The sequence below is a fragment of the Scleropages formosus genome, chromosome 9, assembly GCF_900964775.1.
Source record: "Scleropages formosus chromosome 9, fSclFor1.1, whole genome shotgun sequence".
In the NCBI taxonomy this organism is placed as follows: domain Eukaryota; kingdom Metazoa; phylum Chordata; class Actinopteri; order Osteoglossiformes; family Osteoglossidae; genus Scleropages; species Scleropages formosus.
This window is the reverse complement of record NC_041814.1, coordinates 20482836-20510048: the sequence shown is the minus strand read 5'-3', so window position 1 is coordinate 20510048 and position 27213 is coordinate 20482836. Positions and strand designations below refer to the sequence as shown.

Sequence of the window (27213 nt, the reverse complement as noted above, 5' to 3'; positions counted from 1 at the left end):
GTTTGAACTGTTGTGACGCAACAACAGCCTCCGCCCAGCTTCCTCGTTTCATTCGCGCTGGCTCAGTCACAGACCCCGCCCATTTTTTAATTTGAACCATTGGTTTACAGTCACTGGTCCCGCCCACCTCCCCGTTTGAACTACTGGGTGCCAAACTACAATTTAAGTGCTAGGACAATTTGGCCGGATGGTGCGATACGCATTCGGTTTTTCGTAGCTGCACATGAAGTTCATTGCCAAAAACAAAAAAACATTACATTTTGCTTAAAGGGATTGTTCCCACTTTATTATTTAATTGTACCACGCGTGTTAAAAGATGTATAAATATTAGTACTAAATTCCAGTTTCGGTAAATTCATAATATTTCAGATGGAAATACGAAATTAACTACCTATTCAGCAGTCCACCAGCGATAATAATGCTGTTTTTAAGACATGGACAAATGTACGTATTTCAAAGCTGGACAACATTGCCCTCTGGTGGCCATAGTTGAATAACTTGTATATTCTAGTAAGACGTGTTAATCACATAATGTCATTTTCTTCTCCCATGTGTAGGAATTTAAAATAATTTCGTTTTTCAAACAAATTAATGTTATTTTATTCACAAAAATGCTTGTTTACAGTGTATTCTCAAAATCAATATATGTCACAACTTCGCAGTTTTTGGTGGCAATAGGTTTCTTAGAAACCTTTGAATCATGATGTAATCTTGTAGCCTGCAGACTACTGAGAAAAGTTTAAACACTAAATATTTTTGTAACACTTGCTATACCATGGAGAATGCAGCAAAAGGTGAAGTGAGTGCAATTGCATGGACTTGCTCAACAGAAAGCTACTGCATATGACTGTGTACCACACCATGAGTTTCACCATTTTATGCAAAAGAACTTTCCTTTCCCCTTTCTCCAGTCCAAAAGACTATTACTATCTATGTCTAAAATATTTCACAAAATGTTCTGTATAGTTATACAGATTACAGTATTACAGTGACATCATATTCTGTAAGTAGTCACTCCTAGATTGTTGGCTTTTAAAGTACCTACATAAAGGTCCCACAATCTTCTGAAAATAAAATAATGTAGCCTCACAGCCTGAAATCAAGACACAGTAAATTGGAAAATACCTTTTTTCAACACACTGAAACAGTCAGTGATTTTGCATGGAATGTGTAATTGCAAAAGTATTGCTTTCATATTACGCAATCTCCTAGTATAAAACAAACTCTCTTTGTAAAGCTGAACATTTCCATGTGTATCAACAACATTTCATGACTGAGATGCAGGCTTCTCCTGTTTCTTGCTTCTTTCTGATTTAATACACAAATTACAGGCCAAAAAGAGAAAAAACATAAATCATTTTCTCAGACACTGCAACAGACTCCAAAGTGACAGCTCAGGACCTTTAGATTCAAACACAATTATCAAAGCACAGCTTGTTTGTCTTATGCTACGCTTTTCTGTAACACTAATTTTTAAAGCAGCTGCTTATAGTAGTGACATTCAAGAGATGTTTTTGAGACCTTTCTTGAACATTAAAGGGCTTCTGGAGTTCTGAGACAGAAACAGGGCTCATTCCACAGTAACAGGGTCAACACTAAGAACCTATGGACTCTTGATTTTGGACCACTCATGAGTGTGGCCTCCAAGAGGTCTTGCTGGGGTCTAGGGAATGATCAGGTTCTGTAGGTGTCAGGGTGCCAAATCCTTTAACCATCTTTTAGGCTGCGACCAGATTCTTGAACTTCTTGAGCTGCAGGAAGCCAGTGAAGAGAGGAGAAGAGGGACATGGCACTGTTGGCATGTTAAACACAACCAGTACCGCAATATTCTGGGCCAGCAGGAGAAACATAATGAGAGAGGCCAGACAGCAGGGTGCTGCAGTAATCCAGGTGGGAAATCACTATGGCTTGGACCAGCAGTTGTGAAGAATGTGATGTTAAAACAAAACTGAAATGTTTGTTGTAGTTCTGTGACCAGTTTGGTTTCGGACACTTAAAAATGTCTTTTAAGTCTTTTGGTCTTCTATAATGCACCTTCTGAAATTCTAATTTTTGAATCGAAGTTTTGCGTGGATGTGGTATGCTTTGCTAGATAAACAGCATTTATCCTTTTCATTATGAAATTTGCGGGAGAGGGAATAACTGATCACACTGCATTACATTGAGAAATCTCAGCATTATTGCTTGCTAACCTTGGAAGGTAGTTTGTCTCATATCAGAGGTGCCTTGTAGAAATTAAACTGTGCTTTTGAAATGTTACAATAAATGAACACATGAAACCGAACCTGTAAAATCCCTAGCGGACAAAGTTATGACAAACGCAAGTAAAGATGTAGTAAAGGTATATATGCAGTAGAAGCATAGGAGTAAGAAGACTGTTCTAGTTGTACGGACAGAATTCCTCCACCCGAGACTGACAGCATGTCAGATACTGAGTGTGATCTCTGTCAGAAAATCTGTGCTCAGCAGGAGGAGGAGGCACTTCAATCAGTATTATGGAAGGAAGCGAGGTGATAAATTCATTAACACAGGAGATTAATGTCTCTGAATGTTTTTCATTTTGCACCACCCACTGTGTGGTGTTTTATATATTATATAAATTTATATGTTTCTATCTATGTTTTATATCTGTGTGTGTTTGATCGGCAGTTCCAGAGTCCCATGGAGAAACTGAAGCAGGATGGAGGGTTTGACAGACGAGGATAAACCAGGTTACTGTAGCAGCGGGAGTTTCTGAGTCTCTGGCGGTGGTGGTGTCGCACAATTTCTGAGTTTTAAATGAATAAATGTAAATGTAAATATCCATTATAAAAGTAATTATATCATATACATAATACACCAATTTTTTTTCTCTTCATAATTCATATGCGATGGACTAGCATCCTGTCCAGGGTGTATCCTGATTAGTCTAGCATCCTGTGCCTCTGGAATAGGCTCCGGACCACCGCAGCCCTTACTTGGACAAGCAGTTACCAATGGCGAGAGAGTGACGCTGTTTACCATGCAATTTCCAGGGGTAATGTATACATCCAAGTTAGGAACCAGGGTTTATGAGAGGTTCCTTTCACTGTTCCAGCTGCTTAAAATTGGATCAGGAGGAACGCGGCACAGCACAGCAGGTAACACAATAGTTAAGCAACTGGATCTGTGCTGCATACTCTGTGCTAGATATTCCACATGCTGTAGTAAACACAGTAAATAGTTGTAAACATAGGGTAGCTTGTAAACTCTGTAGATGATACTTTTAATGAAGCACACTGCTTATTAATTCAATAAATAATAAGGATATAGCCACTGTCGAGGGAAAAAATATTAGATGATGAGGCGCCACAGGTGGGACTCAAATGATCAAGAAAAAAAAAGTGAATATGACCTCTATCTTCCTCCTGAGCATTTATCATCAGCTGGCTATGTTGGTGTATTTAAATGAAAAGTGGCGCCCTTGAAATTATTTTAATTAGTCAGGAGAGCTGAAAGTAATTTGTCAGCAACCAGACTTCAGATACTTATTGAGTGTTTTGATGCCCTGAATACATGTAAATTGTGTCGCTGAGCCACTGAAGAATCGTGGGATGGAATTAATCCAGAAGTTGCTGGTGACGAAGTCGGCCGCTAGGTGGCGATATTTTACTCTTATTCAGTTTCCAATTGCGAAGACCAGCAGAACGGACTGCAGTCAAGTGCCAGTCCACAATCCTTACTTTTTATTGCAGTGGAAATAAACTGATCAGCTGTCAGTTGTTATTATGTTATTAATAAATTACATTTGCGAGGTCAAAGTGGGAACACCATGCCATGAACTGTGGACACAAACTATTTTTTTTTGCTTAATAGCTCCGGCAGACGAAACGGCCCAAAAAGTTTGTGCTGCTAAACTTATGAGCAGCATCTTCTTACAGTTATTTTGTCCTGCACCCCAGCTGGACAAGATTGGGTAAACTGAAACAAGTGAACATGTTGAACTGGAGAGGGAAAAGCTAGAGTAATCCAGGGGAAATGATGTAAAGAAGACAGGAAAGGTATGGGAATGGGGATAAAAAAATTATTTGTAAGACTTAAAGCATAAGACATAAGAAGTTCTCCTTTACCGTGCTCACTATAGTAAAGTATAACCCAAGGTGTATGAACATAAATTCTACACGTGTTCACTCACTGTTCTTGTCATTTTTCAGTCAAATAACACAGGCTGTAGGAAAACTGTCAGTCCCAGAGCACTGCTGAACTTTTAGTTTTCTCCTCACTAAATTTCAGTAGGCTACAGTAATATGTTTGAGCTTTTTAAGTGAATGTCCCTGGAATTTATATTGGCTGAATGTACAGGAACTGCTTACTACTGTGTAAATAGCTCTATGTTTTGTTTTGGCTATCCTCTCAAGGTGAGTTAATAAGAAAAAGAGAATTTCACCCTTGCACATGTGCTACTGAGGATCATTTGGAGCTCTATAGAATACATTCCATGAAAAAATACAAATCAATTAGGAAATATGGTGGAATATGGCTTTATATGGTGGATTGTAACAAATTAACTGTGCTTTGAATCACGCGTCTGCATCTAAGTCTCTTTCTGGTGATGCAGTGCACTCATTGTATTTTCTGTGAGATGTACGTCGTCTTGGAGAAAAGCATCTGCTAAATGAATAAATGTACATGTAAATGACTGATTCATTCTTCAGATTAAGTTTCAGTCACACATCACTAAATTCATGTAAACCTCATCATATGGCTAAAAATCGCTGTTACATTTTCAAAAAGTAATACAAGTACATTTGTGCCCTACTTACCAATTTGGTACAGAGAATTGGTTCGTTGTTTGAGAAGTTCATAAGTAGAAAGTAACGTGGAGGAGGCGAGGGGCTGCTACTCACATAACGTGCGATGGCAGAAAAAGTGACTGTACTTCGAGAATCGGGTGTCTATCTCTTTATCTATCGTGAAATGCACTTTTGTTCGAGTTGTACATCACTTTGGAGAAATATGTTTAGTGAATAGATACAAATGTAAATGTCAGTAACCTGGACAGTTCCTTGAGAAGGGAGATAGGAACTGAGTGGTGCAGTGGACAGGCTCTTTGCTTCTCTGAGCCCCTTCCTGTGGTGAGCCCCAGGGTGGCTTGTGCACGTGCCCAAGTGTTCTGAGTTCCCCCACAGAGATACTGTAAATGTTGTAAAAACACATAGTAAATAAGGAATCCCAATAAAGATCTGTGCCCAAAGCTAGACCGGGGTGTTTGTGCTCATCTGAATGTACGGAACCTCTTTTTTTTGATAATCACTCGGAATTCACTAATACTAAGATACTGGAGGTGGCCCTTCCTTAGCAGTGGATGACTCCTTGCAGAACCCGGTGGTTTCTGGTAGAAGTGACCACCGGTAGCTCTCCTCAGAACACTGCAGCTGGACCAGCCTGTCTCAGAAAGTGCTCCTGTGTTTGACCAAGGTGGTGTGCAAAAGGATGGGAATCATCCACGATGGACTGAAGTTTATTTAGTTTCAATTTCAGTGAAACGTCCGCCAGGGAGTCCAGCTTCGCTCCCAGGATGGAGCCAGCCTTCCTAAATAACTTATTTAGTCTGTTGGCATCTCCTGTGGTAATGCCAGTGCCCCAGCATTCCAGTGCAGAAAAGACTGCACCAGCAACAACTGACTGGTGGAACGTCTCCAAAAGAGTCCAGCATATTCCAGAAGACCTGAGCCTCCTTAGAAGGTAAAGACAACTCTGTCTGTCCTTTCTTGTACCCTGTGTTGCATGTCCACTCCAGCCTATTGTCCAGGTGCACCCCCAGGTAGTTATATGTCTCCCCACCTCCACACCTTCTGTCCTCATGGGGCTCACTGAACCCTTGAGCCTCCTGAATTCCACCACAGTCTTCTTGGTCTTTCCAATGCTGAGCTGTAGGAGGTTCAGTTTGCACCATTGAACGAAGTCCTTCACCAAGTTCTTCTGCTTGGCCTCCTACCTGTCCCTGATACACCTGACAATGACTCTATCATCTGAGAACTTCTACAGATGACACGAATCAGTGTTGTACCTAAAGTGAAAGCCAGAGGTGTACAGGATGAACAGGTAGGGAGCCAAGACTGTCCTTTGAGGGGCCCCAATGGTGTACATGGCCATGTGCTATCTGCCAGTGAGGTAGTCCACAATCCAGGACACCATGGACAGACCCAGCTGCACTGACTGAAGTTTCTTTGTCAGTAGTCCAGGCTGTATGGTGTTGAACACACTGCAAGGACTCAGAGAATGTAATCTTTACACTGCTGCCTGCCTTCTCCAGGTTGGAGTAAGATCTGTTCACCAGGTAGATGATGCGGTAGATGGTGCTCCACTCCAGAGTGGTCCTTGGTATGCGAACTGGATAGGGTCTAGTGCGTACTTGACTACGGTCTTCATAAAATGCGTAGTCACAACTACTGGCTGATAGTCATTCAGGTCTGTTTGTTGACCTTATAAAAACAAATCACTCCATTTCCTAAACCCAGGATCAAAGCAGGGACCTTTACAGCTTCAGTGTAATGCTCGCCAAACTGTGCTATTTCAGCTTCCTATGTCTGGTTCCAATATACGTAACACCACCTCGCTTTACCCTGACCACTCTTGTGTAAATATGCTTACTTATTTACCTAACATATTTACTTGCCTAACTTTTTAATGTGCTAATTTATCTCTGATTTTATATGTATGTATGTATGTATGTATGTTGTATAATGTATGTTGCAGCAACCGAGTAGAATTTCCCTCTGGGGTTAACAAAGTTTCATTCATTCATTCATTCATTCATTCAATATAATCGTGATTATTTTGACATTTAAAAACCAATGTAAGTTGTATGTTTACCTTAAAGCACAGACAAAAACTACCCATCTACAGAGGGGGAAGCTGGTGGCATTGTGGTTAGAGCTACTGCTTTTGGACTCAGAGGCTGCAGCTTTGAATTTGTCCTCCTAGTGTCAGCTACATGAGTAAATGTCATTTGCCACATGGTGCAGAGTGACAAAGAGGTGCCGCTTTGCTGACAGCTCAGAATTGATAGATAGGCAGAAGCAGGTCATCTACTGCTTGTTCTCACCCTCTTGAAAAATGAGAGGCAGCGTTGGCTATGCAGTCTCTCTCTGTCAGCGCGGCAGGTGAAGCTTTATTGCACAATTCAAACTGGCGTGCGTGCTTCATAACAGCAAAAAGTTTGTGACTCTGAAGTTTGGAAGTAGAGGGTCCATAAATTAGCCTACATACAAGCATTATGTATGTCATAGTCTGTATGTAGTGTTTAAAATGCTAAATGTGTAATTGCTCTTGTTAACAAGTTCTTTCTCATTATGTCACATATGCATAGAAGCGTACTCATCGAACTGCATTTTATTTGCGTTCAAGCAGCCGGAATGACGATGGATTCATTGCATAGCTGCATGCCATACCCAAGGACTGCCTCAGTTATAATTGCAGTCCCTCCAAATGCACAGTTCTAAAGTTACTCTACATAGTAATCATGGATGAAAGCAAATGTTAGAAAAAGGCTATGTAGGAAAATATAGAAAATGTAAAAATAAGAACCGAGCAGGTTAAACCTTGCTTTTAGCTCACTGCATCCGATGACTTCAACTTTTTAGACTTCACACCAGATGAATCTCAAAATGGTTTAACGTTTCCTGCGGTACTTTTGATCAAAAATAGTCAAGCTAATTTCGGGGTTCCTCTGCGAGGTGGATGTGAACATGGGCGGATGGACTCTGGGGCATTTCAGACGTGTTCCTCATGATCTCCGGCTCAGAGCTGACGTATAGGGTTTGCGTTCTAGAAAAGTCCACGTGAAGCTCTGAGCAGCGCGGGCCTGCGCCCATGTGAGTGTGTATGTTGGCATCCTGCTGGCATCACCCTGGCATCTCCACTCCCGTGTTCCTACGAGGAACAAGCTTCCATTCTGCTGTGAGCTGTTGGAGACGACCAGAGACGACTGGAAAGGACTGGAAAGGACTCGTGGCCAACAGCGGCCAGGAAATGCATGCCTTCCGGAGGCTGGAAACTACACTTTCTACAAAAGCTGGAACACAGCTAAGAAAATTCATGCTTTCTTTATATCCAAATATAAACTGGGCCTTCAGCCTTGCTTTTCCTCAAAGTACTCAAGAAAATATACAGTGTTCAAAGAAGGTGCTGGCTAAGTAGCAAAAGGTGTTTATTAAAATCCTTCTAATAATGAAAAACTGGCGATTTTACATTTTATATTATTTATTCAGGGGGTGGGGGGGGGTGCGGTGGCGCAGTGGGTTGAACCACAGTCCTGCTCTCCGGTGGGTCTGGGGTTCGAGTCCCGCTTGGGGTGCCTTGCGACGGACTGGCGTCCCGTCCTGGGTGTGTCCCCTCCCCCTCCGGCCTTACGCCCTGTGTTGCTGGGTAGGCTCTGGTTCCCTGCGACCCTGTATGGGACAAGCGGTTCTGAAAATGTGTGTGTATTATTTATTCATTTAGCTGATTTTTTTTTCCCGCCAGAAGAAGCTTAAAATGTCAGGTTTGTAGAAAAAGTGGCTTACAATGATTTACCCATGTATAATCAGGTAGTTTTCACTATATCACTTTTGGGTTAATTGCTGTAAACAGGGGTACAAAAGTAGGAATGGGGAATCGAACCAAGGTTGTTCAATTAAAAGGAAAAACTTCCAGCCGAAATGTCACATTCCGCCCCTTTTTAACATGGATATTATTGTTTAATACAGTAATTACAACATAAGGAAAGAAACATTTTAAAATATGTGGTAGACACCATGATTAGTGCTATTGCCTCCAGTATTGGGGTTGCGAACAGCGTTAGTTTAACATTTACTGCAAACTCTAATAGCAGGCAGCACAGTGGTGCAGTGGTGCCTCACAGAGCCACGTGTCACAGGACACAGGTTTGATTCCCAGTCAGGCTGCGTGGAATCTGGAAATTCTTTGTCTTCATGTGGGTTTCCTCCTGCAGTCCTCAGACATGTGATTCAGGTGCATTCATGACTCTAAATTTCCCTGTGTGTGTGTGTGTGTGTGTGTTAGTGGGTGTGTGTGCCTAACCTTCCATATACTGGTATCCAGGGTGTACCCTTTTTCACATCCTCTGCTTTGTGATAGGCTCTGGACCACAGCGACCCTGACCAAGACAAGAGGTTAATGAAAGTGAATGATTCAGTGAATGAGTGTAATCCTTCATGAAATAAAAAAGAATGTTATAAAGAAAGAGAACACATACTATTGTAGATTATGTAGCTTCTTGCCTAGTAATACACCTTGGGGGGGTGGGGGGTGGTGTGATGTTCTGAAGCTGACTGCTGTACATTTACGTTTATTCATGACCCTGCTCTTCCAAAGAACATTATGTGGTGTCAGCACATTCCTTCGCTCCCAAGCAGGTGACTAGCAATGCTAGATTATAGATGCAATGAGTCGCACCTACGTCCCACCACTCAGTCCTCGTGAGGCAACAGCGCAACCCGCTGCGCCACCGTGCGGGAGGAGTCCGAGTCGGGAGCCTTCAGTGCATCAACATGTTGACCAAAGGCACAAACAAGTTTTTTTCTGTACTGTATATTACACGGTACACATTATAAATAATATACTGTCATTTCTGTATATTTACATATTTTTCTATTGCGTAATCTTAGGGGGGCGTGGTGGCGCAGTGGGTTGGACCGACCGGGTCCTCCTCTCCGGTGGGTCTGGGGTTCGAATCCCGCGTGGGGTGCCTTGCGACGGACTGGCGTCCCATCCTGGGTGTGTCCCCTCCCCCTCCAGCCTTTCATCCTGTATTGCTGGGTTAGGCTCCGGCTCCCCGCGACCCGATATGGGACAAACGGGTCAGAAGTGTGTGTGTGTGTGTGTGTGTGTGTGTGTGTGTGTGTGTGTGTGTGTAATCTTAGGGGTGCTTTTTTACGGGACTAAAGGCTGGGCGCGCGCGCGTATGTGTGTCCGTCCGTCCACGTCAGAGCCGCCCCACACGTGGACAGTATAAGTGGCGCTCGGGAGCGCCGCATGGCTCTGGGTGCGAATCTCTGTACCTGCGGCTCGCGCGCGCTCCTCCCATCGCCCCTCAGCGGCATCATCATCATCATCATGACACCTTCCGCGGCTCCTCGGCGCTCATGACATTATTCATTTATCCTGCTCCCGCACGCTGAGAGGTGAGTGAAAGGCTGGATGTATGGAAGGAAGGAAGGAAGGTCACAGGGCGCTGTGAGCGGGTTTATACAACTTGCCTGCTGTTTGTTGTTGTTTCGCGGGTCTCTTTTATCTCCAGGTGGAAACGTGCGCGTCGTGCGCGCGCAACGCAAATCATGCGTAAAAGAGCTTGTGTGAACTTCACTCTTTGTCAAAGGTTATTTATATTATAGCATGGTAATACACGAAGATGCCCCAGTAAAGTGCAGTAAAAGTGTGTGAAAGAACTCTGCTCAGTGTTGTCGTTGTTGTTTTTAGAGAGAATCGAATTGTCCGTTTTTTCGCTTTGATCGGTAGGTTGAGAAAACGCCCCGCCGCTCCGCTGTCATTCAGTTCAGCGATCGTGTCATAAACCCGTTTTTACTGCTGCTGCTCCCTGCACTTATTGTGCGTTTACATTGTATACAGTCTTTTAAGGGAATATCGATCCTACACTGACTGACCGATGGTGTAAATAAGTGACATGAAACTGGTAATAAAGAGAATAAGGCGGCGCAAGTCTAGTATATAAATCCAAATTTTAATTTAGTGTGATATTTCAGTGAATATGGAGTGCATTTGTACCATCAAGTCCTTTACATTCCAGGGCTTTTTGTTTTTTTTTCATATGATCATGTTCAAGTGTGTGTGTGTGTGTGTGTGTGTGTGTGTGTGTGTGTGTGTGTGTGTCGCATCCCTGCTGCTGTCATTGGCTTATCATTGACATTACTCAACTGAGAAATATTATTGATGTTCTCATAGGAGATGTCATTGATGAGGATCATAGAGAATATTGCTGGTCTTGAGAATGGTGGAATGACATATCATTGATCTTCAGGTTTTGTTTCGCATCAGTTTGATTGGCACCTGGATGCTGTAGTGGTTGGAGAACTCAAGTATTTCTCAAAGGCACAGCATCAGGAGCAAGTTCTGACTCAAGAGCATTGAGAGTAGAAGTCCTATCCATGATGCTGCCTGCTGCCCCAACACATGAGAACACACTCTGCCTGTCCTGTGGAAACTCAGTTTGAATAACAAAGAGCCAAAGAGTGTAATCAGAGTCCTATTTTTTGCCTAACCCTGGACTGGACAAAAATAAGAATTTTGCCAGAAAATATGAGTGACTTCTAGAACCACATTCTAACATTTTAATTAGTTTTATTCCGCAGAGTATTTTCTTATTTACAATAAATATGAATTTTTGCTTGGTGAACTCTTACTGCTACTTACTATTGTTCGCTGCTTGTCCAAGTCAGGGCTGTGGTAGTCGGGTGCCTGTCATGGGATGCCAGTCCGTTGTAGGGTAGCCACACACACATTTGCACCATGCAGGCAGTTCAGAGTCACCAGTCAACCCAAAAAATGTCTTTGGACTGTGGGAGGAAACCAGAGCACACTCACGCAAGCATGAGGAAAACGCACAAACTCCACGAAGCCGTGAGCCGGATTGAAACCTGCCTTTCAAAAGCCCAGGTGCCACCTGCTGCACCATTGTGCTGCGAAATGTGTACTGAGCTTTATTGATTAACTTCACCAGTTGCTTGTGAGTTAGTCTCACCTGCTTCATGTTAGGTATTTCTGATGGGCATCACTGCCTGTGCTGCACCTGTGGATGGGATTGTTTTTTACTCTTTGATCTATCAGAATGGCATCTTTTCCTTTTCACTGACGATCAGGCTGTGCTGCCTTGTGTCAGACGTGCAGGCCTCCATCATGGCCCACAGCTTTCTAGAGCTCAGAAAACAAACTCAAAACTTTGTCCCTTGCCAGCGTGACGAATGGGACACTTGGCAGAGGTCGTCCGTCAACTTTGCCCGTCTGTTCCCCGCTCTCCTTGCCTTTTGAAAAAGAAGAGTCACAGAATTCTGTATGTTTTATTATGCCTGTGATACGTGATATGCCTATGATAACATGAAAACTTTTTTTTTTTTTTTTTTTTTTTTTCCCCAAAACACAAGCACAAGTATTATGGACAGTGTAAATATATATGTGTCCTTAGTTAAAAATAGGGACAATTTAAGTGACTAGTGTTGCAATTGGAACAAACCATAATGCTAAAAATGTTGCATATACATTTTATTAATTTGCAGAATTAGCATATTTCCAGCCTTTGTTATGTATTGCACTGACAGTCGTGCATCACCTTCTGCTTCTACAGTTGTCTGAGGTTCTGCCGTTGTGTTTTGATCTCCAGTATGCAGGCCTCATTCATCTGCTCTTTCACCCCAATTCTTTGTTTATTCATGCCTAAGAAACAGTACCTAACATTCCATATTAAGCTTGGTTTATGCTTATGTTTTATTTAAATGTACCAGTTTTAGATTAAAGAAATTTATATAAAGCTTCTTTTTATGAAAGTGTATTTTAATGTTAATTTTTCTGTAATGGCCTTTTTATTACTTTCCTTTAGCATTTATTGATGGTGCAAGCAACACTGGGCAGGGGGAAATTTCTATGTGTGTCAAAGAAGTTGATTCAGTTCCAAGAAGTTATTTTTCTTTTATTAATTTTTCAGTTTGGTGTATAGTTTGGGGATGCTGTGGCACAGTGGGGTTGGCTGGGTCCTGCTCTCTGGCAGGTCTGGGGTTCGAGTCCTGCTTGGGGTGCCTGGTGACCAACTGGCGTTGCGTCCTGGGTTTGTCCCCTCCCCCTCCAGCCTCGTGCCCTGTTTTGCCGGATTAGGCTCCGGTTCACCATGACCCCACTGGGGACAGGTGATGTCTGTGTGTGTGTGGTATTATCACCTCTATCGTGCTGCCCCCTAGTGGTCATTCATGGGACTCTTGATTGGAGTGTAATTATTCTTGACGCTCAAAAGAAATAAGAGCCTTAAAATTTCTATGTCCACAAACATTTTTAATGACAGAGCAGACTGCCCACTGTGTCATTTTCATGACTATCCTGGCATAATTAAGTCCCATCTGAGTAGTGTTCCCCAAATAAAAGTGGCTCTGAACTTTTGCATTGTTAGAGATTGTAATATGATTTCCCAAACATCTGAATTTGCAAATTAAACTATGAAGTATTAGTGAAAGCTAGTTGGCAGGAAGGTTTTATGTATACCAAGAATAAGTATTCTGAAAGTATATGCAATAACAATGTGCTCTGGGTGTTGTGCCCTGTTGAGTCATGCATTTTCATCTTTGAAATACCAAAGATTATGTGCCACACTTCGCTGGCGTTCTCACATTGCCAGTTCTTTTTATAATCACTGTTTACTATGACTTCATCCTGGTTTCAGGAAGCCTTTGTGTCCTTAAAATGTATATACCGAGGCTAGACGTCATACATGATTTAGTCTCGGTTCACTTTAGGAATTATTTCCAAGTTCTTCTATAACTTTAAAACATCTGTAACTTTCTTCTGTAACTTGACAGATCATCTGCAGACTTTCATCTTCTCTGTCGTCAGGCTTGCTTCTGTATTTTTTTTCTCTTAGATCTGTGGTGATATTATATTTTTATTTATTCATAGTATTTATTTTTGTCAACATTAGATTCCAGACATATGTATACATTTTAGTGTTACATATCCTGCCGTCTGAGTTTATATAAAGTTGGTGTTGACAAAAAACTAATATTCTGAACAAGGAGTTAGACATTTTGGATTTACAGTGAGAGCTGGGTGGATGTTTTTCAGTAGGCTGGAAGAGAAACCCCTTTTACTGTCTTGAGATGCTCTCCTTTGTACTGACAAAGACTCTGGTATTTCCATCTCACAGTACTGACTAATGATGATACATTTCTGGAGGGCAGAAAAAATGTTTCTGGGTAGTTTTCGGAAATTGGCTGAGATATCAGCGGCTTTATCTGATTTATCATATTTTACCTTTTATTGTTATTTTATCTTAAAGCCTCTAGAGCTTTAGTGGGGAGGTCGCTGTTGTACATGTTGAAGAGGTCACAGGCGCAAGCTACTTTCCTTGGCAGCCTGGGACTGAGTATGTTATTTTCTGTTATAACATGAAGTACAGGTACAAGTGGAGCTTACTGAGCCGACCGCATATAGGATTCAAAAACAGAAGATGAAAATTGCCCATCATGTCACTGAAATAACAAATCAAGCATCATAATTTGCTGTGTAAACTCGGGTAAATAGACGCATTAAAGCAATTAAAATGCTTAGATTTAAGGATCATTTTTTGATTTTAGAAACTTAAAATTCAAGAAGGTCTGCATAATTAATTAATATTGTGGAGGACTTTTCAAAGTGCACATTAAATGTTAGCGCTGATTGGCTCAGAGGAGGTTCCCGTGTTGTCCACTAGGGGGCGCGTCCTGCAAAATCACAGTGGAGTCGGTGGGAAACAGCAGAGTGGCTGTGCTTAGCAAACCAAAAATGTATGAGGAAGAAGACATGCGAGAAGAAAAATTATAATGTTATACTGCTGAGTCTCCTTGGGTCAAACCGCAAATTTAGGATTTGAATAAAGTGGATCTGCTTTCATGCAGAGAAGAAAATTCTACATTGTTCCATTGCATGTGTCGGGGTGGGGGGTGGTTGAGTCCTGCCCTCTGGTGGGTATGGGGTCCGAGTCCTGCTTGGGGTGCCTTGTGATTGACTGGTGTCCCGTCCTGGGTGTGTCCCCTCCCTTGCGCACTGCGTAGCCGGGTTCGGCTCCGGTTCACCACGACTCCGCTTGGGACAGGCGGTTTCAGTCAGAGTGTGTGTGTGTGTGTGTGTGTGTGTGTGTGTGTGTGTGTGTGTGTGTGTATCCATTGCATGTAACATGAATGTAAGAAATATTTGTGTAACACTTAACATTAATACACGTGCAATTCTTTCCATCAATCACTGCCATTTTTCCATATGCTGCTGTTGATTCCCCATTATGTATATTTTCTTACACAAGCACTGCTGTGCTGAATAAGGGTTCCCAAGAACTGAGGAAGAACTAATTGCAACTAATCATTTTCAGCAGAACGTGAGAGTTAATTGAAGTTGGGAGCTGACCAGATGAGCGGCTGCGCCTTGTTCTGCGTGACTCTAAGGAATTGTGGTTTTATGCCCCCGTGTACCCTACCGTAAATTAACCATGTAATTAGTCTCGTATCACTAGAAATGCCAAAGGAAAATCCTCTCTCTCTCCCTCTCTCTCTCTCTCTCTCTCTCTCTCTCTTCTGCCTTTCCAAGAGCCTAAATGTCCCTGTTATGTTTCTGTGACTTCGCTTTATGGAAGTGATTTCCTCTGCGATTCCTTCTAGTAGGAATGGCAAGTTATTAGTCACCTGGCGAGTCGCTGTAGAAACGTGATTAATCTGTGGAGCCACAGTATCAGCCAGAAGCCCTTTTCATGGTAGAAGAGCCAAGGCCGTAAGAGCACTTAGTATTACCAGTAAGATCTGAACGTCAGAGGTACATTTACTTCCGTTTAACTGATGCCTTTGTCCAAGGTAAGAGGATGGAGGATCGAGGATAGAGTCCGGGTTGTATACGAAGATTTTTCAGCTGGGGAAGTTTTATTCTATTTAGGGTAAAGATGGGAGCACGTACTGGAAGTTACAGAAGAGCCTTTTATTTTTCGGGACGGCCGCCTTTCGGCGGGAAGCCTTCATCCAGATGGAGTGTCAGTTCCCTGACTCCTGTGTCATGTCTAATCTCCTTCTGGCTGGGGAAGAATATATTTTGGATGGGCGTAAGTCAGAGCCCTTGGTGCCACGCAAACCGCCGCACCTTCACAGTATGTAAAATCATGTATATACACACTTTCAGAACTGCTTGTCCCATACAGGGTCACAGGGAACTGGAGCCTAACCCAGCAACTCGGGGCATAGGGGTGGAGGGGGACACACCCAGGACGGGACACCAGTCTGTCGCAAGGCACCCCAAGCGGAACTCGAACCCCAGACCCACCGGAGAGCAGGGGCCCGGTCCAACCCAATGTGCCACCGCACCCCTCTGTAAAATCATAGAGGGGTGGAAATGAAGGGTCCAAGCAAGAAGCACAAATTTGTCACAGCACCAATCGGTGTTTGAGCGTAGTTGTAGAAAACAAAGTGTTGAGTAGGTACGAAGCCCCTGAGGCCGTCGTAAATGTAACATCTATACCTCGCAGTGAATTGCATAAAGGCAAGCAGGCCAGATAAATGTCAGTGGGAAGTTATGGGAAGTAACATGAACTCCTCCCTCTGAGTGCACTTGTTATCATGCTCGAGTCAAATGTAAAGTGCATTGCCTATTCCGGGGAGGCGAAGGGTTTGATTTTGCCATGTCGCTGTCTGCAGCTTCCCTTTCATTTTCCCGAGGCTCCTTCATGAATATAGGCCCATATTACTCTGGAGGCTTTTCCCCTCGGTGTTGTTCCGAAGGCGGGTTTCACTGCGTGGATTTCAAAACACGGCACAGCTGCGCGTCCGCAAGGATGCGGCACTTGAGAACGGAAAAACTGCTGGGGTTCTGCGCATCTGGGCTTGACAGCGTCCATGAAGGGAATGTACTGATGGGTTTCCACACTCAGTGGCAGCAACTACCAAAGGATTTGTTACACAAGCCATCCCATGTGATGATGACAGGAAATTTTTTTTTTGTTTTTTTTTAGAAGCGGAGCTGTGTGACTCCTCAGTGCTCATCAGTATGACATGCTGTTCAAGGATGTTAGAATGCAGAATAACAGCAGCAAATTATAAAGAGCTTGACCAAGCTTTTGGGGGGCATTCAATCATTGCTGTTATAAATTATTCATAATTTGTATCTGAATGATCTAATATATGTCACTGATTCTTTTGCATTGCTGTTATTAGAAGAAACACATATATCAAAACAGCTAGTTTAATTTTTTTTTTTTTTTAAACCTTTGCCAACCACTTGTCCAGTGCAGAGTTCTGGTGGTCCACACTCTATCCCAGAAGCACAGGGTTTGAGGGCAGGGAACACCCATTAAAACAGGTATTTCAAAGATGCCAGTCTATCTGCAGGCTAGTCACATACACTCATTCAAACAAATATATGCACTAAGGGCAATGTAGAGTCACCAGTTCACCTGAAACACATGTTGTTGGACTGCTGGAGGAAACCAGAGCACCTGGAGGAACACAAAAACTCTGCTTAGGCTGAACCGGGTTCAAGCTCACGTCTGAAAAACCAGTAGGGCGTTGTGAAAAAAGCTAAGACGGATGGTTTATTGAGAAGCACGGTGAATACATAATGCTGGTAATTTTTAAAAATGCCTTCATAAATTCATAATCTCAGCCTATAGTGTGTATTCCCATATGCATCGCTTATGTTTGTCGCAAGGACCAACACAGCAACCCGTGTGCTCGACACCATCTCCTCTGCTTTCGTCTGAAGCAGGAATATAGTAATGACCTGTATGTTGGTTTAGTTGAAATAAAAAGAAATGTGTCTTGGCCACCGAATGTTCATAGGAAACATAGGGAGTTTGACCAAAGAAAACTCTCCGGTTAACAGTCAGCGTCTGAGCAAGGGGACGCGCGCGTGAGCACTTTCGCGTCGCTCTGCTCTACTTCATAAAGCTTAACACTTGCACAGAGCAGGCTTCCATGTTTATTTTTGTGTTGTTTTCTGCTTACATTGTTATTTTCTTTGGCTTTCGTCTGTGGTTCGTGGGGTGCTGCTTTTCTGGCAAAAGGAAAACGCATACCCTATTTAAGTTATAGAAAATAAGACCACAAATTCAAGTCTCACCAAGAACATTTTAATGAGGCTGAAAACAGAGATTGCTGTACATGGCTGATGAAAAGAAACTCATTTTGTCTCACTTTAAGTTATAAAAATACGTTGCTTACACATGGCCAACTATTTATGTAGGTTTTTACAGAGTCCCGTTGGTCTAAGAAATAGACTCCTCTGTCTTAAAAAGTCATACACTCCGTTGCAGTATGATGCATGTTTAATATGATGCGATCCCAATAGGTGGTAAACAGAAAAGAATCTCTGAATGGAGAGTTAATGCACAAAAAATTGGACTGTGGGAGGAAACCAGAGCGCCCAGAGGAAACCCAAGCAATCACGGCGAGAACATGCAAACCCCACACAGACTGAGCAGGGACTGAGCCCACGTTCTCAGTGGGCCATTTCCTCAACAGGAAAATTGCTTGGCCTTTACTAAAGCTGCTTGTTTTGTCTTCAAAAGGTTTGGCTAGCTATTTATTGCTGAATAAAATGTTCCAGTGGCACAAGTAATATTTCCAGTGACTTCCCCGGGGAAAAAGGGACTGATACGCAGCTTACGTGGCATCTATTGTATGGCACTTCTCTTTTCGACAGTCTACTTTACTGTGTTTCTGCAAATTCAACAGAGGCCTCTTTGCGCTCATTCATGTTGTTGAGATTGCATGTTAGCACACCTCTGTATCCAGCCCATGAAAAAGTTATTTCAAACATGTTGGTCTCCAGCTTCTGTATTAATTTTTGTGCTTTAAAATGATGATTTCATTTTAGGTTAGAGAAATTGGACCCACAGTTTGAACGTGTGTTTGAGAAAGCAGCGGAGGATGTTATGCTGTATGGCAGTGCTCCTTTTCTTGCCCTTTATAAATGGATCAGAGGAAGAGGATGACATCCGAGCCGGTATGAGTTTACTCGGCAAACGTCATATCACAAACATAATATTTTATTATTAGAAATCATTAAAAAAATCCTCAAAAAGTATTAATCAAAATCTTTGAATCTGGTGCAAGGAAGTGTAATTGTAATGTGAACTCCAGGTGAGGTTCTTCAGTAAACAATGTATATGGCCAGCTGCAATACTGTTGCATTATTCATTTGTTTTCATCACTTTTGTTGCTAATTTTTTTTTTTTTGCTCGCAGGCTGCAGCACAGCTGTGAATGACCTTGTGTGCATCATCGACGGTTCCTGGAGTGTTGGTATTTCTGACTTTGACACGGCCAAGCACTGGTTGGTCAACATCACCAGTGGCTTTGACATTGGCTCCCAGTATACCCAGGTGGCTGTGGTCCAGTACAGCGACACACCCCGGCTGGAGATCTCGCTGGGCCAGCACCGGAGCAGCGCAGAGCTCATCCAGGCCATCCAGGCCATCAGCTACCTGGGCGGTAACACGCAGACAGGCCGAGCCATCAAGTTTGCTACTGACCATGTTTTCCCCTCCTCTGCCCGTTCTCACGCTGCCAAGAACCGCATTGCTGTGGTGGTGACTGATGGCAAGTCCCAGGATGACGTGGTTGATGCCAGCATGGAGGCTCGGGCACAGAACATCATCCTGTTCGCAGTGGGTGTGGGCAGGGAGATTGAAAGTTCAGAACTGGTGTCCATCGCCAACAAGCCCTCCTCTACCTATGTGCTCTATGCTGAGGACTACAGCAACATCGAGCGCATTAGGGATGCCATGGAGCAGAAGCTTTGTGAGGGTGGGTGGTCCACAAAAATCCTCTCTAGAGGCCTGTCTGCTAATGAACCTATAAGTGAGAACACAAACCCTGTTTTTCTTAAGTGTCCCATAATGGGGCAAATGCAAGTCAAGCATAAGCTGTTAAGCAAGAGTTAAATATACGGGGGTGGGGGGTGAGGAGGGGAGGGTTGCGATAACAGAACAAGGAACAATGTTCAACTATTTTACATACGTCTTTGAGATTTATTGACAACTGCTGCACTGTATCTTACTTCTGTCTTTATGTATTGTACATAAATTTCAAAATTGACCTGGTGTGTGTGTGTGTGTGTGTGTGTGTGTGTGTGTGTGTGTGTGTGTGTGTTTTTTTTTTTTTAAATTGTAGAGTCAGTATGTCCTACACGGATTCCCGTGGCCTCTCGGGATGAGAAAGGGTTTGAGCTGATGCTGGGTATGAAGATTCACGAGAAGGCTGAGAAGATTCAGGGCTCTTTGCTGTCAGAGTCAGCCTACCTTCTGAAATCACAAGTGGACATCTCCGAGAACACTAGGTGGGTTCACATCAGTGAACACTATAGGTGTGTGACATCACAGAAAAGGCAAAATGGGTGGAATGGGTATATAACATTGTGGAGAAGACTGGGTGGGTGACATCACAGAAAATAAAGATGGGCAACATAATATTAGGTGTGTGAATGATGTCATCGTGAGGGTGAAGTCGGTGGATGGTACTGGGTGGATTACGCAAAAGAAGAAAACGTTAGGGTGGGACAGAGAATATTGTGTGGGTGAAAGTAGAGGAAATACAGAAAATTCGAGCACCTCTATGAGCTACAACAAACAGGCACAATAAAGAACACAACAGCAACAGGAACCCGTTCCGCATGTAAAGGGCTTTAAGACCACTGAAATATCTCGACTTTTTTGAAGCAGGAATGAGGGTTAATTGATAAATTTACACCTCGTTGTAACTAGTAAGAGGGAAAAAAACAATATCTGTAATATGAAAAAAAACTGCATTAAGTACGTTTTCATCATGGCTAACATGTACAGGGTTTCTCGGAGGTCAAATATCATTCACCAGACTGTTATTGTAACTTAGTAAAGGAAAAATGTGCAGTAGCTGAAAAATTGTAATGTACCCATCAATGCTGAGGTACTTCAGCTCTAAAATTTAATTTATTTCACCATGTGCTCCGTTTATATGCTCATTGTTTGTTGCTTATACAATCACCCGGTTTTACGTTTACTTATCATTCTTTCATAGAATGCAAAAGAGCTCTGGGTTTAGTCTTTAAGTAGTATTTTTTGCTGTTGATTTAGCAATATTTTTCTGCACTGCATCTCATTCATTTAGGGAGATCTTTCCAGAAGGACTCCCTCCTTCCTATGTGTTTGTGGCCACTCTCCGCCTCAAGGCCCCCGGTTACCGGGAGGCATTTGATCTGTGGAGGGTGTTGTCCAAAGATGGGGACACTCAAGTTGCTGTGACTCTCAGTGGAAGAGACAGATCTGTTGTGTTCACCACGACCAGCAGTGCCGGCGAGGAGCAGTCAGTCATCTTCAGCCGTCGTGACCTCAAGGTCAGTAGCAAGTCTCGCAGAAAGTGAAATTTTTGGTGTTTTCTCAGAAAAAGAACTAGGGAGTGGAAGCAGGCAGCCAAGTGGCTGAGGACACTAACTTATAACCTGAAGTTGCCATGTGGTTGTCCTTGAATGATTCATTTTATTGTATCCTTGAATAAAGTTTTTACTTGAAAAGATCCAATTAAAAATAAACGTGTAGAATTGTAAACTGCCTTGAAGTGTGCGTTAAAGAGACGTACTGACGTTCTTTACTATATTTGATGGATCCTGAGTGGAAATCATAAACAGCGTGATATGTCTTTAGCTTGACCTTCTGCCAGCGTTTTCTTAGGTTTAAATGACTAATAGGTCTGCTATATTAGAGTTTTCCATGAATGGTCTTCCATTTAATCCCACTTGACAAAAACACACCCAGTACTCTGACATGAAGACGTAGGCACATTCTGGCCTCCGATCTCTATTCCTACTGGACTTCATTTTAAACCTTTATAATTTCTGTGGACACCCTCACAGTAATTTTATCAGAATGGGAAGGCCAAAGGTCACAGCAGAGCCAGACTTTCCATTTTCCTTCTTGACAACCTCTTGCACAAGAAGGAAACTTCTCTTTGGCAAAGAGTACAGTAAGCATTCAGAATATCTATGACATTACAGCCTTGCTGAAGGGCATCATGAACACATGACCAGACAGTGTGTGAAGCCTGAGTTTCCACTGAAATCCTGCTCACAAGGTTGATATTGAGAGATCCCTTTTAGTATGGAGAAAACCTTTAACGCTTGTCTAGTGAAGTCATTAGTCTGGCACGGATGTAAATTAGTGTGTCCGTTGTTTTTCAGAATTACTAGAATTTCCTAGGTTTAGAGTTGTTCACAAAACTTCAGTGGCTTGGAACTGTTTAATGTGCTCGTAATATATAGAAGGGAGACTGTTTCATCCATCCTGGCAAGTTATTTATTGTTATGTGTTTATCAAGACTTTGCACTTAGTTTGTTTAAGGAGAAATAAATCCAAGCAGTTTTCCATGCAGATTTCACCAGGTCCCACACTTTTTCCAACAGAAATTAGTAAACATGAGGCATCACACAAAGACACTTGAAATACAGTACATTTTTGCCTGTTAAACATTCTTACGAACCAAGTGAATATTGTACAGCCTGATAATGAAATACCTTCAGAATTCTTTTTTTTTTAAATGGGGAAAAAATTTCTGTCCCATGCCAAGGTTAACCCAGAAGCATCCTAAATGGTGCATAAGGGAAGATAGTGCAACACATAAAAATTTTGGTTTTACTTTTTTGCTCTTCATTGAAAATAATTGTTAAAATGTATAGTATTTTCTTGCCTCCACAAAGTTTTTTTGAAATGTGCACTTCTGTGAATCTGTTGCGAATCTTTACGTCTGTGAAGCTTCTTTTGAATCACATGTACGGTCATAGTAGCAAACACGGGCTGTATCTAGTAAACTTTCTCACCATTCTGTATTGGATCTTTTATTTTTTTCCAACTGCATCTGGAATAGAAGTAAGAACAAAGAATTTTCTTTTTATTTCATTATACAGTTGTGACAAAATATTTGTGAACCCTGTGCAGTTGTCTGGGATTCTGTATTCTGGCTCATTAAATGTAATCTGTACTTCATCCAAGTCAAACAATGAAAGCAATCAGTTTTAACAAACACTTTGTACATGGCCTTAATGCTGGTGAATAAATATCACTGCCAGGATATACAATCCTCAAACAAGTGCCAAAAAGCCATAGGATGACAGCTAAGGCTTTGCAGGCATCTCTTGCACTTGCACAATGTCTGAATCATGACTCTACCATTAAAAAAAATGCAGAACAAGAGCAGTGTTTATGGGAGGATGTGATGGAGGAAACTGCTGCCCTCCAAACAAAAACATAGTTTCCCATCTGAAGTTTACTAAAGATCACTTCAGCATTGCACCAGCACCACTGGAACAATGTTTTGTGGATAGACAACACAAAGTTTGAATGTTTTCGTAAAACTATCCAACATGTGATGCATGGTGGAGGGAGTATAGCTAGAAGAAGTGTTTGGGGTTTTTTTTTTTTTTTTTTCCTTTGTTCGTGGCTCCCTTACTGCTGCTGATAACAATGGTGTCAGGACCTCCCATTGAGCACACATTCTGGATCAGTTGGATATCTGCGAGCAATTATCCAAAATTTAATTTCAGGGTCTAGCACATACTGTATCAAATAAATAACAAAATAAATTAACTCGTGAGTTAAACTCACTGTGATAGTGTGTGTGTGTGTGTGTGTGTGTGTGTGTGTGTGGATGGGCTTGAGGAAGGTAAACTATACCGTAGATCACATTTAAATAATTTTTAATAAGAAAATTAAAGTATAGCGCAACTCACAAAACCACTTCGGTCAGTTTTAAAATGCAGTAACAGTTTATCACGCTGGAGAGAATGTCATAGGCTCAGAGTGGATGTGGCAGACAATTAAGGCAAATAATTGGCAATCCAGACTGATTAATGATTGTAGTATTAATAATTTCGGCCTGGATACGTGGAAAAAGCAGGTATCGGGAGACCAGATAACAAGAGATAAGCATATGTGTTTTAGTAGTTGTATATGTACTCCCTGATTTTTTCAGAAGGAGGTGTTTGTATTTTTGGTCTTTGCTTGCTATTTGGGAATATTTCATTCAGTAACTTCACACTTGTCCTGAAATTGGCGCAGACTTCGCATAGCAGCACTTATTAGAGAACGTGGAAAGGGTTACACCGTGTCACAGCCGAGCCGAGCTGTGCTGGGTTGATGGTATGTGACCCCGTGTGTTCTTCACTGTCTTACAGAAGCTATTTGATGGAGACTGGCACCAGCTGAAACTGCTGGTGAAACCTCGTCATGTCGTCTGTTTCGTGGATGACATGCAGGTAGAGCAGCACCTGCTTGAGCGGGTCATGCCCATCTACATCAACGGAAGGACGCAGATCTCCAAGAAGGCAGAGAGTGAGGAAACAGTCCCTGTGAGTGCTGATACTGTTTCTGTGCCTCTGCGTCATCCAAAATGTTGTGTAATAATAAAAAAAAAAAAAACTTTTAAAAATTTTATTTAGTTTTTTATAACGAAGGATTTTTTATGTTTCCCTGCAGTACCATCTGGATGATAAATTGAAGTTATTTTAACTCAACAGCAAAACATGACAAATTTTTAAACTTCTCTTTAGATTGAAATTCAAAAACTGCGGCTCTACTGTGACCCTCAGCAAAGCGAAAGGGAGACGGCATGTGAAATCTACTCTGTGGTAAGCTGTGAAATTTCTATTTTGATTACTTTCTTGCATATATGATGGTTGAGCAGCTGGAATGACAACATGCTTTTATATTCTTTTTTTACACAGGATGATGAAAGGGTGAGTGGACTCATGCCTGCTGCCAACTTCACTAGGCCCTATGACTATCACATAAAGAAATGAGCACAGTTTGTTTCCCCTCCAGTGCCCTTTGGACCGGTTGCCCAGTGTGGAGGAGTGTGACTGCCTGAATGGCAACCCTGGACCCCCTGGCCCCCAAGGACCAGTGGTACTCTCCCGTTATTATATTGGCTACACGTGACTGCTCTTAGTGTATTGCTGCTGTTTTAATATATTTTTTAATAATGCACGTTTTAATATTTCATGAATTCTATTTTGTATTTTTTGGACTGATATTTTTATTTTTTCTAAGAGCGTTTAGTATTTACAGGCTTCCTTTGTTTGATGACTGTGATTCGTTCCTAAATATCAGCTCGTAAAGTGAATTCTTGTAAAAATAAATTTATTGTAATTAATTTCAGTGGAAAAATTTGTTAATGTGCTTCTGGTCACAAAAAGGTTCACTTCTAAGACCAGGGGCAGCTGGTCCCATAGTGGTAAGAGCTACTGCTTTTGGACCCTAAGGTTGCAGTTTAAAATCCTGCCTCCATCCCTTGAGCAAGGTCCTTACGTTAAAATTCCTAGCTGTATGAATGAGTAAATAATCGTACGTTGCTTTGGAGGACGAATGAATAAATATAAGACTGCAAGTAGCTGGTATGCTGTACCAAAAATACAAACACTCCCTTCTGGAAAAATTTTCATACAGGGTGTCCGTGGAGAGAAAGGACTCCGAGGGGCACCTGGGATGCCAGGGCGAAAGGTGAAAAGCTTTGTCTACAGTGTTACAGTAATTATGGAATTGAACTACAAACTTTCTACTTGCGGAGATCAATTCCTCTTGAAAATCTGGCAACAGTGTAGAGTCATGGCTTTAGGTTCAAATGCTTTGAAAGTAAAACGGTTAAATTAAAAGGATTTTTTTTTAAGTTCCTGTGCTTCTAGAAATTTAGAATGCTCAGAAAAATATTCAGCTATATAAATTGCTAGTGCTATAAATAATACTATCTGAAACGAATATGTGTTTTCTCTGTGTGCAGGGTGAAACAGGATTTCCTGGCCCAAGGGGACATCCAGGTCTGAGGGGTGACAAAGTAAGACTTCATACCTGTTGACTGCACTGCAAGATGAGATGCTTGATCACATTACCTGACTTAAGACATTTTGAATGTAGGGTGAGAGAGGAACTCAAGGCCCCCCAGGGAACCAAGGGCCTCCAGGACCCATGGTAGGGACATCTTGGCCTCTTATCACCTCTTATCACAACTGGAACAGAACCATATCACCACCCACAAGTCCTAATGGTTTATGGCTCTTTCTTGATGATGCTGTCATCAATTCTTCCCCCTTAAAACAGAAAACTACACAAACAAATTGGCACTGAATAAATTGCACTGTTGTACCCTACTTTCATGTTGTTTTCATTATTCTCTTCCTTTCAATTTAAGGGGCCAGCTGGTTCAACATTAGAATCAGACAGCATCCAAATACCAGGAGAAAAGGTACTGGATTTTAAGTCTTATTTCTGAACATCAAGTGCATTTCATCTCAGAATTTTAAATCTCTCAGCAATGATTTTTTCCTCCATAGAGCTTATTGTGAAAATGTTATGAATCACAAATCAGGTCATAAAATGTGCCACACAATGGATTGTGATCACTGACATAATTAAATGCAAATTTGGGTAATCACACTGTTGGCCCTTATGGAACTAGCACAATAAAATGGGTTTAATACACTAAATCAGTTTATTGCACATAGGGAAGTCAAGGGGAAAAAGGAACACCAGGGTTCCCAGGTCTGCCAGGACCAAGGGTAAGAGTGATATTTGTATTATTCAAATGTTAAAGTCTGATTGCAAGATGGATGAATTTGTCAGAGTTGAAATATCTTTGTTTTGTATTCTTGTATAACCATGTAAAGTTTCCTCGTTTTATTAAGGAGGTGATGATTTACAGTTTCTCAGTTAACTCAAACAACTGTTTGAATTTTTTGAATAGTTGGATTGGTGAGAATAACAGCTGAGAAAATCAATCAACAATTAATGAAATATATGAGAAGTAATTTTTCTGTTTCTATAACTCATTTATTACTGTTCCAATAGCCCTGCAAGAAGACTGCATAAACCAGGAATCTGCTTTAGCCTGTAATGATATTCAGATCAACCTCGCTTATTTTAACAATATATCCGTAACTTGATTAAATACCTCAGCTGATTTCTAGCTTTACCTAAGAATGCTATTTAAACAGAAAATTGCATGAAGGATTAAGCAATGTTATTGAAAACATTTGCATCTAGATGCATGAGATTCTTGCGTGATTTTGCGGAGATTATCTTGGGATAAGTCACTAAATGAAAAATTAATGTGCTGCTGTGGAGGCAAATGGCCAAAATATTGTGTTTGATTATTCATTTGTAGCTGTTAGACTCCACTGATCTCCTTGTTCTAATGTTTATTTTGAGCATTAAGACATTCTTGTGGTGTTTAAGCATCTGATGAACAAGTTGACATTTAGACACTTTTATGCATGGATAGCAAGGGGATCTGATATAGCAATTTACAGTATTCTGATTGTTCATTAATCCGGTTAGAGTTAATGTTTTCTTAACATGGCATTATTGAGCTCCTTAAATTAAATGCTCATAAGGACAGGGTTGTCTCTGAGTGGCTTTTCTGATCTTGTACACCAACCTCACAGATGAGCACGGTTCCATTCGCTGCTTTTTTTCACACATCAGCTTAGTGCTGCACATTACTGCCTAGCT

The 27213-nt window shown here is 41.8% G+C and overlaps 1 protein-coding gene across 1 annotated transcript in view; it reads left to right on the top strand.

Annotated features, from left to right (window-relative positions):
* The first annotated feature begins 9955 nt into the window (after positions 1-9955).
* Positions 9956-27213, top strand: part of LOC108935400 (collagen alpha-1(XXI) chain) — a 39656-nt gene continuing 22398 nt past the window's right edge. Inside the window, exons 1-14 of the mRNA XM_018753974.2 lie at positions 9956-10145; positions 18562-18690; positions 18932-19492; positions 19859-20024; positions 20831-21056; positions 23886-24059; positions 24261-24338; positions 24435-24446; positions 24532-24615; positions 25156-25209; positions 25487-25540; positions 25621-25674; positions 25895-25948; positions 26208-26261. Coding sequence (XP_018609490.2) covers positions 18615-18690; positions 18932-19492; positions 19859-20024; positions 20831-21056; positions 23886-24059; positions 24261-24338; positions 24435-24446; positions 24532-24615; positions 25156-25209; positions 25487-25540; positions 25621-25674; positions 25895-25948; positions 26208-26261 — 1647 coding nt within the window. The 5' untranslated portion in view covers positions 9956-10145; positions 18562-18614. The remainder of the gene's footprint in view (positions 10146-18561; positions 18691-18931; positions 19493-19858; positions 20025-20830; positions 21057-23885; positions 24060-24260; positions 24339-24434; positions 24447-24531; positions 24616-25155; positions 25210-25486; positions 25541-25620; positions 25675-25894; positions 25949-26207; positions 26262-27213) is intronic.